The sequence below is a fragment of the Bos grunniens genome, chromosome 22 (assembly GCF_055505025.1).
Source record: "Bos grunniens cultivar Pamir isolate PY7600 chromosome 22, Bosgru_T2T1.0, whole genome shotgun sequence".
Classification (NCBI taxonomy): Eukaryota; Metazoa; Chordata; class Mammalia; order Artiodactyla; family Bovidae; genus Bos; species Bos grunniens.
Genome location: NC_141186.1, coordinates 42,877,287 through 42,890,733, shown reverse-complemented (window position 1 = coordinate 42,890,733; position 13,447 = coordinate 42,877,287). Strand labels below are relative to the sequence as shown.

The 13,447-nt window shown below is 36.0% G+C and overlaps 1 protein-coding gene across 50 annotated transcripts in view; it reads right to left on the bottom strand.

The window, feature by feature from the left end:
* The window catches only part of CFAP20DC (CFAP20 domain containing), a 266,072-nt gene that overhangs the window by 101,063 nt on the left and 151,562 nt on the right, over positions 1-13,447 (bottom strand). For 40 of the 50 annotated variants that reach the window (XM_086367122.1, XM_086367120.1, XM_086367117.1 and 37 more), the window contains 5 exons: positions 6,856-6,992; positions 6,013-6,175; positions 4,509-4,625; positions 3,240-3,365; positions 388-722 (listed from right to left, as the gene is read on the bottom strand). In XM_086367122.1, coding sequence (XP_086223248.1) covers positions 388-722; positions 3,240-3,365; positions 4,509-4,625; positions 6,013-6,175; positions 6,856-6,992 — 878 coding nt within the window. The remainder of the gene's footprint in view (positions 1-387; positions 723-3,239; positions 3,366-4,508; positions 4,626-6,012; positions 6,176-6,855; positions 6,993-13,447) is intronic. The other 10 variants (XM_086367126.1, XM_086367148.1, XM_086367146.1 and 7 more) reach the window with 2 other exon arrangements.

Here is a 13,447-nt window from a genome sequence, read left to right as displayed (position 1 = left end):
GGAAACCCTCAACTCAGAATGCTTAGCATCTGCAACACAATTTCCCCAGAGATCTAGAACAATGTGCTCTCAGTGTTTTACTGGTCATGCTATCATATTACTAAACTGCATATTATTTCTCATTCTGAGACAAAGATTAAAATGAAAAAACAAAATCAAACCAAAAACTGGTTTCCATAATTAAAAATGAAATTGGCTGACTGTTAATAAAAAAGGCAACAATTTAGAGTTACCATAACAACCTGAGGCAACTGTTGACTGACACTGCAATCTGCTGCATTTTTATAAATAGCAGTTGATTTTCCCTCTTTCAACTAGTTTTAGTGTTTAGTTGAAGCTAATAGAACAACTGTACTTTACAACTATTTCCCTCATCAGGCAATGTACCTCTTCGTTGCTGTCAGCACCGTAAAAATCTTCCTCTGTTTGGGTGTCACTCCTTGTCACACTGGTATCTTCTTTTAGATCCAAAGTAAATGGGCACCCTTCTGGGGACATACTCTGAGTCTTTCCATGAGGTGCCGATCGTGGTCTGGATGAAAAAGTGAAAACACCCTTTGGAACAATCTGGGTTTCCTCTGTCTGTTGATCCTGTTCACTTTCCTTGCTGGCTTCTAGCCACAGGCATGAAGTATGGCAGGAGTCTTCATCCAAAAGTAGAGACTGCGGGGTAGAGGCCAAATAGGGGATGTGATCGCCATTTTCGGGAAATACCCACTCATCTGACAATTGCAAAAGATGACAGAAGTTAGAGCAGTATTCCATAAGTGTTATATTAGGCAGGTAGTTAGAGTAACACTTCTTGTTCCTGAAACAGGTTTATCAAATAATGCAAAAGCCAAGGAAGGTAATTTATCCCCCATCTTGTAACCTGCTAAACTTTTAACCCACAGTTAGTGCTCAGAGCTGTGGGCGACTCATTTGTACTTACTTCCACTCCATCTGAGTTGAAACACTGGCCAGGAAATTTGGAAGTCTGAAATAATTATCACCTATCTTGCAGCAAGTTCTTTATAGCACAGTCTCATTAATTTGATAATCCAGAGGTGGGGAATCTTCCAAATTTAAAAGGGTTTGAGTTAGGAATTTCTTTTAACTTCAGGAGGACAGAGTACTTAAGCTCTTTAAATAAAATGTCTGGGCCTTGTTCAGATTACAAAACTGCAGGAGGAGAAAAAAAACTACAAAAAGCTGACAGTCTTTCCCTCTCCATTCTACTGATTGGAATAAGACAATTCATAAATTAAACTGAGAAGACCTGTCAAGTAATAGTAAGTCCACAGAAATATTTGTTAGTGTGACTGGTGAATTCTGCTGCTGAAAAGGACCTTTGGATTTAATTTTAATTTTAGGAGAGAGTGTTTTGATATGAAAATCTTTTCTGCACATTTTTGTTTTCTTTAAAAATACTATATACCACCACTAAGATATATTGTTATCAAAACTTTAAAAAAATTAGTCTTTTACTCAATATTGGGATAGATCTTATAATTTTATGACCACAAAAAACTTGAAAAAAATTTTCTATAAAAAGCATTATTAAAAGCAGGATTACTTTCTTCTTTAGAATGACATCAGGAAAAGTTGAGCATTTTCTCAACTGAATCTGATTTTTTTTAAATTTTTTGCTACACTTGGTTTTTTTTTTGGTCAAAATCTTACAAGAATTTATGTTCTGCAGAACCACAATGCAAACATGGTAATTTTACTCCTGTTTCTTGAATCATATTATGTTCATATCATAAGAAGAATATCCAAGAGCTAAGACTAGCTAACTTGAAACTTCAAAGCTGATACTAAAAAATCAAAAGCAACAAACAAACAAAAAGGCCTTTAATAAAAATTAAATTGACGGCACACATAAAACTGTATTCTTCTCAAGTGAATTCATCTGTTTCTTAACTTATGACTATGATTATATAACATAACTTGCCTATAAAAGAGCTGTAAATACGCATTTCTTAGATAAAACCTATTAAGGACGAGACTTCCCCATTTTCTATAGGTAAATGGACAATAGCAGGTTGAATCTACTTCATCCGACCACGTTCACAGCAAATGCGGAGAGTCTTGAGTCAGCATGGCTGTGAGTGATGGTCGTTCAGTCATGTCCAACTCAGCGACCCCACGGACTATAGCCCGCCAGGCTCCTCTGTCTTTGGAATTCTCAGGCAAGAAAACTGCAGAAGGTTGCCATTTCCTTCTGTGGTGGATGAAATTAATATATTCACTGGCTTGTCCTCTTCTGGACAGCAAACTCTTTGCCTGGTGCTAAGTGCCTAGCAGGTGCTTTGTAAACATGGTAAATGCTTTAGTAAATGTTGAGTAAGATTACAAAAACCAATGTGTTTTGTTATGTACAGGAGTATGTAAAGAAAATGGGAGGAAAAGATCTTGGGAATCTACATTAGATAATTAAACAACTTGTATGACCTAGCACCAAACATATTATTAACTGTCAAAAAAGTCAAAGTAAAAGAAGTATTTTCACACTAAAAGAACTCTAATTATCTCACTACCACATGCTTTTTTGGAATTTGCAGTTTTACCTCAAGTATTTCCATATCAATTGTAATGAATAATTTGGTATGTTTTCTTAGGAAAATATGTAAATTACTGTGTAATCACAATATTGCAGCAAACAAGATAAATGCAAGAATGATCACCTAAACATCTAATTAGTTTTTCTACACAGTCAGATTTATGCTAGACACACTAATTGCGCCTAACATTTTAATGAAGGTTTCAACACTGCATAAATAAGACTGACAAACTACAAACAATTTTCATTTATTTTCTTTTTTCCCTAGCTTAAAAACAATTTGCTTTTGTAAAAGTACCACACACCTGCTAGGCAAGATATGTTGATGGGCTCAATGCACTATACTCCAATATCTCCATTATAAAGAGGACTGGAGAATTGCAACAATAGATAATCTTTGGGGAGGGTGACTATGTCATAGATAATCTTTCGAGAGGGTGACGATGTCATGTGAAAACTTTACAGAGTTTTAAACTTTTATTCTGAACAGGGTAATTTGTGCATTAAAATTTGAAAATAAAAATACTCTTTCATCCATTAAAGTCTGATGTAAAACTGAGTTAAAAAGAGATTTTAAAAAATGATAGATTTTAGGAAATGTCTGTATCATGACTTTTCAAAATGCCCAGGCTTGAAATATTTAACATATTCATATGTTATTAACTATTAGCAATTATGGTATAATAAAGATGCTAACCTGCTTGATCAGGAGACTGGGGTACTGGAGAGCTGGGGTTCATTGTCTTTGCTCTTTGCTGGGACATAGCGGTGAGGACAGTTGCTGCTTTATGTTCATCATTCCTGTTATTGTCTGAAGAATTGCCTTTAATGGAATAAATATTTTCTTCTATATTACTTCTTTTTACATATATAAATTAATTTTTGAAAATGGCATTTGGTATACTTTTCTATATGATTATTAAAAAGAAAGTTTGATGTGACAATATAGATTATATGCATTTTTTTTCCAGTAGAATATTTTAAGATGAACTCAGTTGCATTTTTTGTAGAGGTTCATCTTAAAATTCCTTGATATTTGCATGGGGACATTTTAAATTTAAGTTTTATGATATGTGATAAAAGGAATTCCAAAACCCATATAATTTTTTAAAGGTCCTATATTTTTTCCTTAGGTTCCATGTAAAATGGAGTGTGTTTTTTCTAAATGACAATTCTTATTGAACTCAACTCTTTTAAACAAAGCTTGTTCCTTTAGCACCTTAAGAAAAATGGATACAGGCATTGCAGAAGTAATTTTTCTACCTACTGTTTTACAAAAATAATATGAAACCTAGCAAGCAGAATTTTGGCCTCCCCAAGAAAGCTACACTTTTGAGAAATTATGCTAACAGATGTGTATATCATAGATTCTGGGCTTGATTCAGGATAGACTAATTCATGTGTATACAAATTTGTACACACCCAACTCAAATCTAGTATTTTAAGAAATAACAATTAATAGAATAGTTGACTATATCTCTCTAATGCTTTACTGGTTGCAAAGAGTTAAAATTTTAATCTACATTATAATAGACGTCAAGAAGTCCAAAAGGAGAGACAGCAAATATAACAACAATCTAAAATGGGCCCAATTTAAAAAGAAGAGAGATAAGTGAAACATGAAAAATTGTGAGTTAAGTTCAATTTTAGTAAAGTCTGCAGGCAGGAATCTCCATCAAATTTGGGCCGTTTTTAAAAATCAATAATTTAAGCTTATTCAGCCTTTGAGAGTACAAGTAGGAAGTCCTTTACTTTTGTGGCACTGTCTATTTAATCCAACAAATCTCTGTTAGGGCTCTAGAGCAATTCTTTTGTAGAAAATTTGATTTCCATAATCCTTGTAGAACAGACATTTATATTTTAAATGAATTGGTTCATAATCCTTTGAAATTTACAACCTGCAGAGAGAGATTCCATTGCTCTGAATAATATACAGATATAAGATAGTATTGAATTAGTGCCATACCGCTGGGTGTCTCTGTCCTTTCTCTGCTGGTGCTTTTTAACCGTAATCTTCTCCTGTTATTATTCTTATCGGCTGATGGTTCTTGAGGGGGATGTGGATGCATAATATGCAGACTGGCTGGTACATTTTCATATCAAAGAACAAAAAGCCAGAACAGAAAGCACTATATAGTTTGAAATAAAACTCTAAATGTAATTATAGCCATAATGAGAATGTTCATGTATCATTTTGACAAAATGTAAAGCTGTACAAAAAACACAACTTATTTCTTTATAGGAACTAGATATTTATTTCTATTCCCTATATTAGAACTGTATCAGGTTTTCAAAACTACTATTGTATTTTATTCATGTAATGTAACCATATAGAGAACTAGAAATAATTCAGATTAATGCTAATCATGCAACATGCTATATTAGAAAACATAAAAAAATAAAATCTATGGCCAATGCAGAGAAATTATTTTTTTCCTTTAAAAGAGTGTAGCCAGCTGTCATTCAAGAAGCACTTAGAGGGTAATTTCCAAAAGAACCCTGGAGAAGTGAGATCAATCTTGAAGAATTTTAAATTTCTGTAATAATAATAATAATATTCATAGAAGCAGCATTTGATATTTACTGAACACTTACATTCTTGGCACAATACAATGTGCTTGAGGACTGACTGACCTCACTGAATCCTCAAATTGACACTTTAAGGCAGCTGTTATTACTACTAGTGATAGTAGGTACTGTATCCTTACTGATGAAGAAACTGAGGCTCATAGTTTTTAAGAAATTGATCAAGGTCTCACAGACAGTGATAAAACTGGGACTGAATATCTGTTATTAATTCCCTCATCTGAGTTTTATATTCCAATGGAGATACAGTCTCTAACAGTGATCATTAATTTCTAAATCAAATGAACCCAAATGTCTCTCCCCTTTTCAATGCTGATAAAAGTCAGACCAGGAAATGTGGACAAACTGACAGGGAGTGGTAAGCCTTGGGTTCTGATTTCCATTCTTTCCAATAATTACCAATTGGAAACAAATTGCAAATCACTTAGTCTGTTAGCCCTGAACTCTCAATCTTATATAACTTGGGGTAAAAGTCTTTTCTTTACTAATGGGGCTATTTTTTGTAACAGGGAGGGAAAATAAAGAGCACTTTACAAATGGAAGATTAATTAAAAGACAAAACTAAGAAAACTTAAAATGCACATGGGGTTTGCAAAACATAGCAATAATTGGATACTACATTTTATCACTAGCCATCAGAAAGTAAAAACATGGGGTACTATAGCAATGTAAAAAAACAATAAACAGAATGACAGGTTCCAGAAAATTATATATATATATATATAAAAGCACACTATTCTAGACATATTTCAATATCTACCATCATTTTCATTTTTAAATGATAATTCTTGAACTTAAGATCTAATCAAGAATATAACTATGACTTTCTTATTAACATTTCTCACTGTTTTCACTAACTATCAATTTTTATGCAGAATTCTTACCAAGAACAGGTACAGTTTGCTTTATTTGGCCAATATTTTCTTTATCTCCTTGTGCCTCAGACTCAGATAACAGCAAAGCTGACATTTCTGCACCGTTAACACGCTTCTCTACTGTAGACTGCTGGTGTAATCGGTTACTTTTGGACCCAACAGATCTTACTGTCTATAAGGAAAAAAGAATTAATTTATATTTTAAAATATAGGAACTGCATTTATTTCTTGTAGAATCTACATAGAAGAAATAATAGTTGGACAAATAAAGTAAGGTTCAAAAAAAAAAAACAAACAAAGGGAATGAGAACATTAAAAAGTTGGAGAGGGAAATTATGGTAGAAAATTAGAAAGAAATGGAAGGATAAATATGATGTGACATAAAACAGAAGACAAGCAAATCTTATAGAAATATAAATCAAAATGTGCTTATTTGCCACACTCCATCTTTAGTAGGTAGGAGTTGAAATGAAAACCACTGTGTATGTCAGATACTCAGAGGAAACTAAAAATAAAAATATAACATTTGATAATCTGTTCATTGTAAGGTATCTGGTGATGATCCAACTCCTTTTTGAAGGAGACCACAAAATGTGCTCACATATATTTGTCTTTAAGTTTTGTGAACATATTTAATGAAAAGAATACTCAAAATTGTTAACTGTGTTGACATGACAGAAAGAATACAGTTTTGGGGTCTTCTAAAATCCAGAATTTCTGTTCCAAATTTATTCAAGACTTATGCTTTTGGCATGTAGTCTCTCTCCCTTCTGTTCCCCCTCTGAATGGGAGAAAACCCTTCCCCTCCCATACCACCTATGCTTAGGAAAGCTCTTCAAACCTTGCTCCTACCTCATTGGATAGCCTCATGTTATTTCTTCTGCCAGAGAGTGGAGGTGGTCCAAGAACTTTGGATCCAAAGGCAATATGACAAACATCTTGATGTTTACTGTTCCGCATGCTAACTGTTCCTCTGTTAATGAACTGATCTGTTTTGTAAAAGGAAGGTAATAATAGTCCATTAATGGGCGTAATGGCAAACACTATGTTGCAGTATTTCTGAAAGTACAATCGAGGGGACACATGATCTGAATCCTCCCCTGCTTTAACCTACCCACCTTCCCAGGGCACTTACAAAAGCACAGATACTGAGGTTCAACATCAAATCTATCAGATATGCATTCAAGAATTAGAATTTTGTTGGGGAGTCAAGAAATCTATAATCTTCACAGGTTCCCCCAAGTGGTCTTTGTGCTAAGTATCTTTTGAGAACCTCTACCACAAATGTTTTTCCTCATAAAAAAAAGAGAAAAAAAAAAAAAGAAAAGGAAGCTACTGAAAAATATATTGTTTTTTTTTCTCTTTAAGGAAATAATTAAAACTAACTCAACTGAACAAGTATTTCAGCACTCAGGCATTTCCTAGAAGTTGTCAGTGACACAAAATGGATAATACACACTGCTTGCCCTCAGAGAGTCTGAAGGGAAGTGATAGCATAGGTAAACAGGGAGCTACAACATAAGGAAGACCAGTGAGAATCAAGAGGAAGTGACTTCTTGAATAAATCCTGAATGAATAGTAAGATCTCAAGAATAAGAGATATATAGGCTAGTGGCTCAGACGGTAAAGAATCTGCCTGTAATGCAGGACACGCAGGTTCGATCCCTGGGTCGAGAAGATCCCCTGGAGAATGGTATGGCAACCCACTCCAGTGTTCTTTCCTGGAGAATCCCATGGACAGACCAGTCTGGCAGGCTACAGGTTATAGGGTGGCAAAAAGTCAGACATGACTGAAACACCTTACCACCACGTGTCCAAGGCAGAAGAAAAGTAACTGAATACAGGCATGAAAGAATAAAAGAGTAAGGTATGCTTGGGGGATAATGAAACCACCAGCCTAGCTGCAAGAATAGGGTTGGGTCACAACGAAAAGGGCCTTAAAATTATAACAGCCTATTCTAAAACTGGTAGGCAATCACAGAATAGGTAGGAAATCACTGAAGGTTTTTGATTCAGGGAATCATCTCCACTGAAATGCTGGAGAGGGTGTGGAGAAAAGGGACCCTTTCTACACTGCTGGTGGGAATGTAAATTGGTACAGCCACTATGGAGAACAGTATGTGCTGTGCTTAGTAGCTCAGTTGTGTCCAACTCTGCAACCCCATGGACTGTAGCCCACCAAGCTCCTCTGTCCATGGGGATTCTCCAGGCAAGAATACTGGAGTGGGTTGCCATGCCCTCCTCAAGGGGATCTTCCCAACCCAGGGATCGAACCCAGGTCTCCCACATTGCAGGCAGATTCTTTACCATCTGAGTCACCAGGGAAGCCCATAGAGAACAATATGGAGGGTCCTTAAAATACTAAAAATTGAACTACCATATGATCTAGCAATCTTACTCCTGGACATATACCCAGAGAAAACCATAATTCTAAAAGATATATGCATGCCAATGTTCGCTGCAGCACTTTACAATAGCCAGGACATGGAAGCAATCTAAATGTTCATCAGAACTGATAAAGATGTGGTACATATACCCAATGAAACGTTAATCGGCCATAACAAGTAACAAAATCTCGCCACTGGAAGAGACGTGGATGGACCCAGAGTGTCATACATAGTGAAGTAAGTCAGAAAGAGAAAAACAAATACCATATAATATTACTTATGTGTGGAATATAGAAAAATGTACAGATGAACTTCTCTGCAAAGCAGAAATAGAGACACAGATGTAGAGAACAAAGGTAAGGATACCAAGGGTGGGGGGGATGGGATGAATTGGGAGATTGGGATTGACATATACACACTACTATGCATAAAATTGATAGCTAATGAGAACCTAGTGTATAGCACAGGGAACTCTTCTCAGTATTCTGCAGTGACCTAAATGAGAAGGAAATCTGAAAAAAGAGGGGATGTGGGCATATAGCTAATTCAGTTCTTCGTACAGCAGAAACTAACACGACATTGTAAAGCAACTATACTCCAATAAAAATTAATTTTAAAAAAGCTTTTAGTCCAACATAAGGAACATCTTTCTTTAATTAAAGCATGTCTAGTTGTTGTGGTGGTGAATTTTCTGTCATTTTGAAGGTGTTTGAACAGAAGTGTGGAAAGCTATTTTGGATATTATAAGGCAGATTCTCTAATTTCTATTTTTAGCCTAGTCCTCTCTTCTGAGAGTCACTTGTTCTATCCAGTGGCCTTCTTCATCAGCTTCTCCTCAATGTATCAGAGACACCTAAAACCAAAAATCTGGTCTAATGAATGGCATCATAAACAATTCAGGTTGAAATGTCAGAATCTTGACATGAACCTTGATCCAAGAGACCATCATCCCTCTCCTGGATGATCACAAAGCCGCTCAACTGATCTACCAAGTTCACTCTGGCTCCCTGTCCCATGGTCTCTCCAAAACGTAGCCAAAATGGTCTTATATAAACATCTGATTGAATTATTCCTCTTTGTCACTTAAAACTTTTCAATGGCTTCCCTGCCAATCTTAGGATTAAGAAGGAAGTCCTTAACATTGCCTGCAATAACTTGCATGTTCCAGTTTCAGTTCAGCCTTAACACCTCCCATCTTCTGCTCTGGCCTCTCAGTTCTTCCTACATATTAGAGCATTCATACATGCTGTTGCCCATGGCAGGAAGGATTTTCCTTCCCCTCTTGGCTCTTATGTTTCAGATCATGTATCACTTTCTCAGACTAGTCTTCCCATACTCCTCTGATTAGGGTACCCAAATTAAGTACTCCCATAAGCTTTCCCTCACAGAACTTGTCAGACTTGTGCTTTCACATGTGTTTATGGAATTCTCCAATGATGTATATTTCAGTAGATATAAACTCAGCAGTCTGCTTTGTCATCCCTGATTTGCTAGCCTACTGCTTGACACAGAGCAATAGACCTTTGCTGAGCAAACCAAATGAATCATAAAGTATAAGGGGTCAGAACGCAAGTTGGATTAAATGACTGAATATTTCTAACTACTGTTGAAACTTATTTTTAAGAAAAAAATCTACCTAAGAGTTTTATGTGTGAATTGAGGAGGACGACTAGACTGAACAACTGCCAAGGTATGGGGGATGAAAAAGAAGGGTCAACAATGACCAAGACATTGATACTTACAAGAACTGTGTGGCTTTCAACAGCTGCAGTGCTATGGCACCAGAATCAGATGCCTAACTCAGCTTACATGTGAGATTTCCTAGTGTTAGCAAATGGACTTGGCTATGTGTGCAACTGCATCTTTTTCAGTCATTTACAAACAACCATTTGGAGTCAATAAAAATATTGCTAGTTTCTTAGGATTAGCAAAAGAAAGAAATGACCTTCAAATTCCAGACCAGTTGGAAAAATCTATTTCAGACTTATCATTTGTACCTTCTGTGACCAAAGAGGAAAAATCCTAGACTACTGAGTTTGTTCTCAAATGTGGATTTTCCTAGAAAGAAGAGCCACTGAGAGTCCTCACGGGGTATATGGGATATGGCACAGGCCTATATGGGAGTTTTCAATACCAGAATAGAAGCTTTTTTTCTTTTTTTAACTTCTAATCATAGAAACCATTTGGCCATTGGCATATCTTTCCGTTCAAACATCATACATGTGCAGTTTCTTTGATTTTTTTCATATTCTTCATCTATATACAGGTTCCCCCCACTACCCACAACAATGTAAGTTTCTTTGAGTAGAAAGACCATTTATTTGGTACTCCATGTACAATCATCTGCTGAGCCCAGCAGAGAACATGGTACACAATGAATAAATATCACCACAACTGTGGATGGTATCCAAGATTAGAAGATAAACTTTTTTTGGGGGGGGGAGTATCTTAAAATATTATACTGTCACAGTTCCAGCTACAAATTCCTAAATACTGTGAATTTCTCAGAGGAACCTCTAGCTTAGCAATGGATAGCCAATAGCTATTAAAACTATAATTAAGCTTGATATAATTCCTTGAAGCACAGAGATATGATGTATTTTATAAGAGAGTCTACTATCAGATCAGATCAGTCGCTCAGTCATGTCCGACTCTTTGCGACCCCATGAATCGCAGCACGCCAGGCCTCCCTGTCCATCACCAACTCCCAGAGTTCACTGAGACTCACGTCCATCGAGTCAGTGATGCCATCCAGCCATCTCATCCTCTGGCGTCCCCTTCTCCTCCTGCCCCCAATCCCTCCCAGCATCAGGGTCTTTTCCAATGAGTCAACTCTTCGCATGAGGTGGCCAAAGTACTGGAGTTTCAGCTTTAGCATCATTCCTTCCAAGGAAATCCTAGGGCTGATCTCCTTCAGAATGGACTGGTTGGATCTCCTTGCAGTCCAAGGGACTCTCAAGAGTCTTCTCCAACACCACAGTTCAAAAGCATCAATTCTTCGGCGCTCAGCCTTCTTCACAGTCCAGCTCTCACATCCATACATGACCACAGGAAAAACCATAGCCTTGACTAGACGGACCTTTCTTTAAAGAGCAATCTACTACTATGTGGTTAAATGGATATATATTTTTTAAGTTTTACAAATTTTAGTGTACCTTTTTCCCTCCACAAAGCAAAGTATACAATACTCCACCATTCAGTTATTTCTTTAATTAGCAGGCCTTTAACAATTTATTAGTACAATTAACACATACACATTCTTAAAGCCTGTTTCACTTTAATGATTCTGTTTATAATCATATAAAAATTGTCATAATTATCCATGTAAACATGCATCATGCTCTGTATCCACTGTAATAGGGTCCTAATTAAAAGCTACAAGAAAAGCAATTTAGACCTTTGGTTTCTAAAATAAAAAGTAGAACGGACAAAGTTTCTATAATGAGAAAAAATCTTAATGAAAGAAAACTACAAGCAGAAATTCATGCCTTTTGAATTCTAAAAGGAGTTCTTTTAAGAGCTGGTATCAATATGCATAACAGAAGGTTAAAAATCAAGATTAGATTAAAGCCATGCTCTAGGCATTTCATTTTCTTGAGTTTGCGGAAAATGAACTTGGTGTAGGTCAGAGATGTTACCATTAATTATTTTGCTATTTTACTGAGGGGTACAGCCTTTGTAGTTAGATTATAAAACCTGAGGGTCTACTCTCTAATTGTCTTTTAGAAAAATAAACATTCATTTTTGTCCCAAGATACAATGTTCTAATTATTATAGTCATTTAAGTTTGAAAGGTTTTCAAAGTTTAACTAGAAAAACCTGCTGAATCTTCAACTCTAATCATTGAGAGGTCATGCTTAAGACTTACATCTATTATCTAACAATCAAATCAGAATTAAACCTGCTACAAGAATCCAGATTTTGAATTGGATTTTTATTATAGGTGTATTGTTATAAGGAATATCAAAAACACAAAAAGGCTGATCTAGTACAGAAATATTATTTTAGACAAAGTACTCAAACTTTCTGAGCCTCACCTTCTTCATTCATAAGATTGAGATAATAATAGTACTTAAGTCAGGCATTTTTGTTAGATTATCTGAAACAATCCATGCAACATACTAAATACTGTGCTTAATAGGGAGTGAATGCCTATAAATATGATATTAATATCTTTCGTCTTGAATAAAATTTAACAATTTATGAAGTCCATTCACCATCATTTATTCCTTCATCCACCAATTTTTTCAGCAGTGATTGAACACCTAGCCTGGGCAGCCACTGCTCTAAGCACTGAATAAGACAAGGAATAAGGCAGACACATAACCTCCTCCAAGGCACTCACAGTCTCACAAGGGAGATAGATACTACAGCAAATAAATCATAAATAACTACATGATTACAACTGTGGTAAGAGCTATGAAGGGAAGGTTCAGTGTGTTTGACAGGGGGCTGGTATCTAGTCTTTAGGGTCAGGGAAATGCCATTCAATTTGAGATTGAAGGATGATGGATATGATGTGTACATGATCTCTATGGAATTTTCAATCACTTGGTGTGATATTATTCCACCTCTACAGATGAAGAAACTGAGGCTCACCATGTTTAGAGATCTGTCCACTCGGAGCCTGAGCTCAGACCCTTGGTGCCCTCTTTTCAACACATGTGGTGGTGGGCTGTAGGTGGGCCGGGGGCATCACAGGGGATTCTTTCCTTGTCCACTCTTTATATTCTGGGCAGTTTTGTAAAACCATCTAACTGAAAATTTTTGTTTTGCTATCTGAAAAGTGTGTCCAATAGTAATGATTTGGATAAGTATGAGAACTTTATGAATATGATAATTAATATATTTGATGAAGACTAATGGGGTTCATGAGAAATAAAGAATAGAATATAATACTGTAATAATCTTTTCTAGAGAGAATAAAGTAGTGGTATTGGGGAGGGCCAAATGAAGTGGACTGAACGCCAGGCAGGCAAAATATAGTGACAAGAACTCACATGGAGAATGTGGGGAGAAATGTGGCTAAATTGAGAATGCATATCCCATGCAAAGTA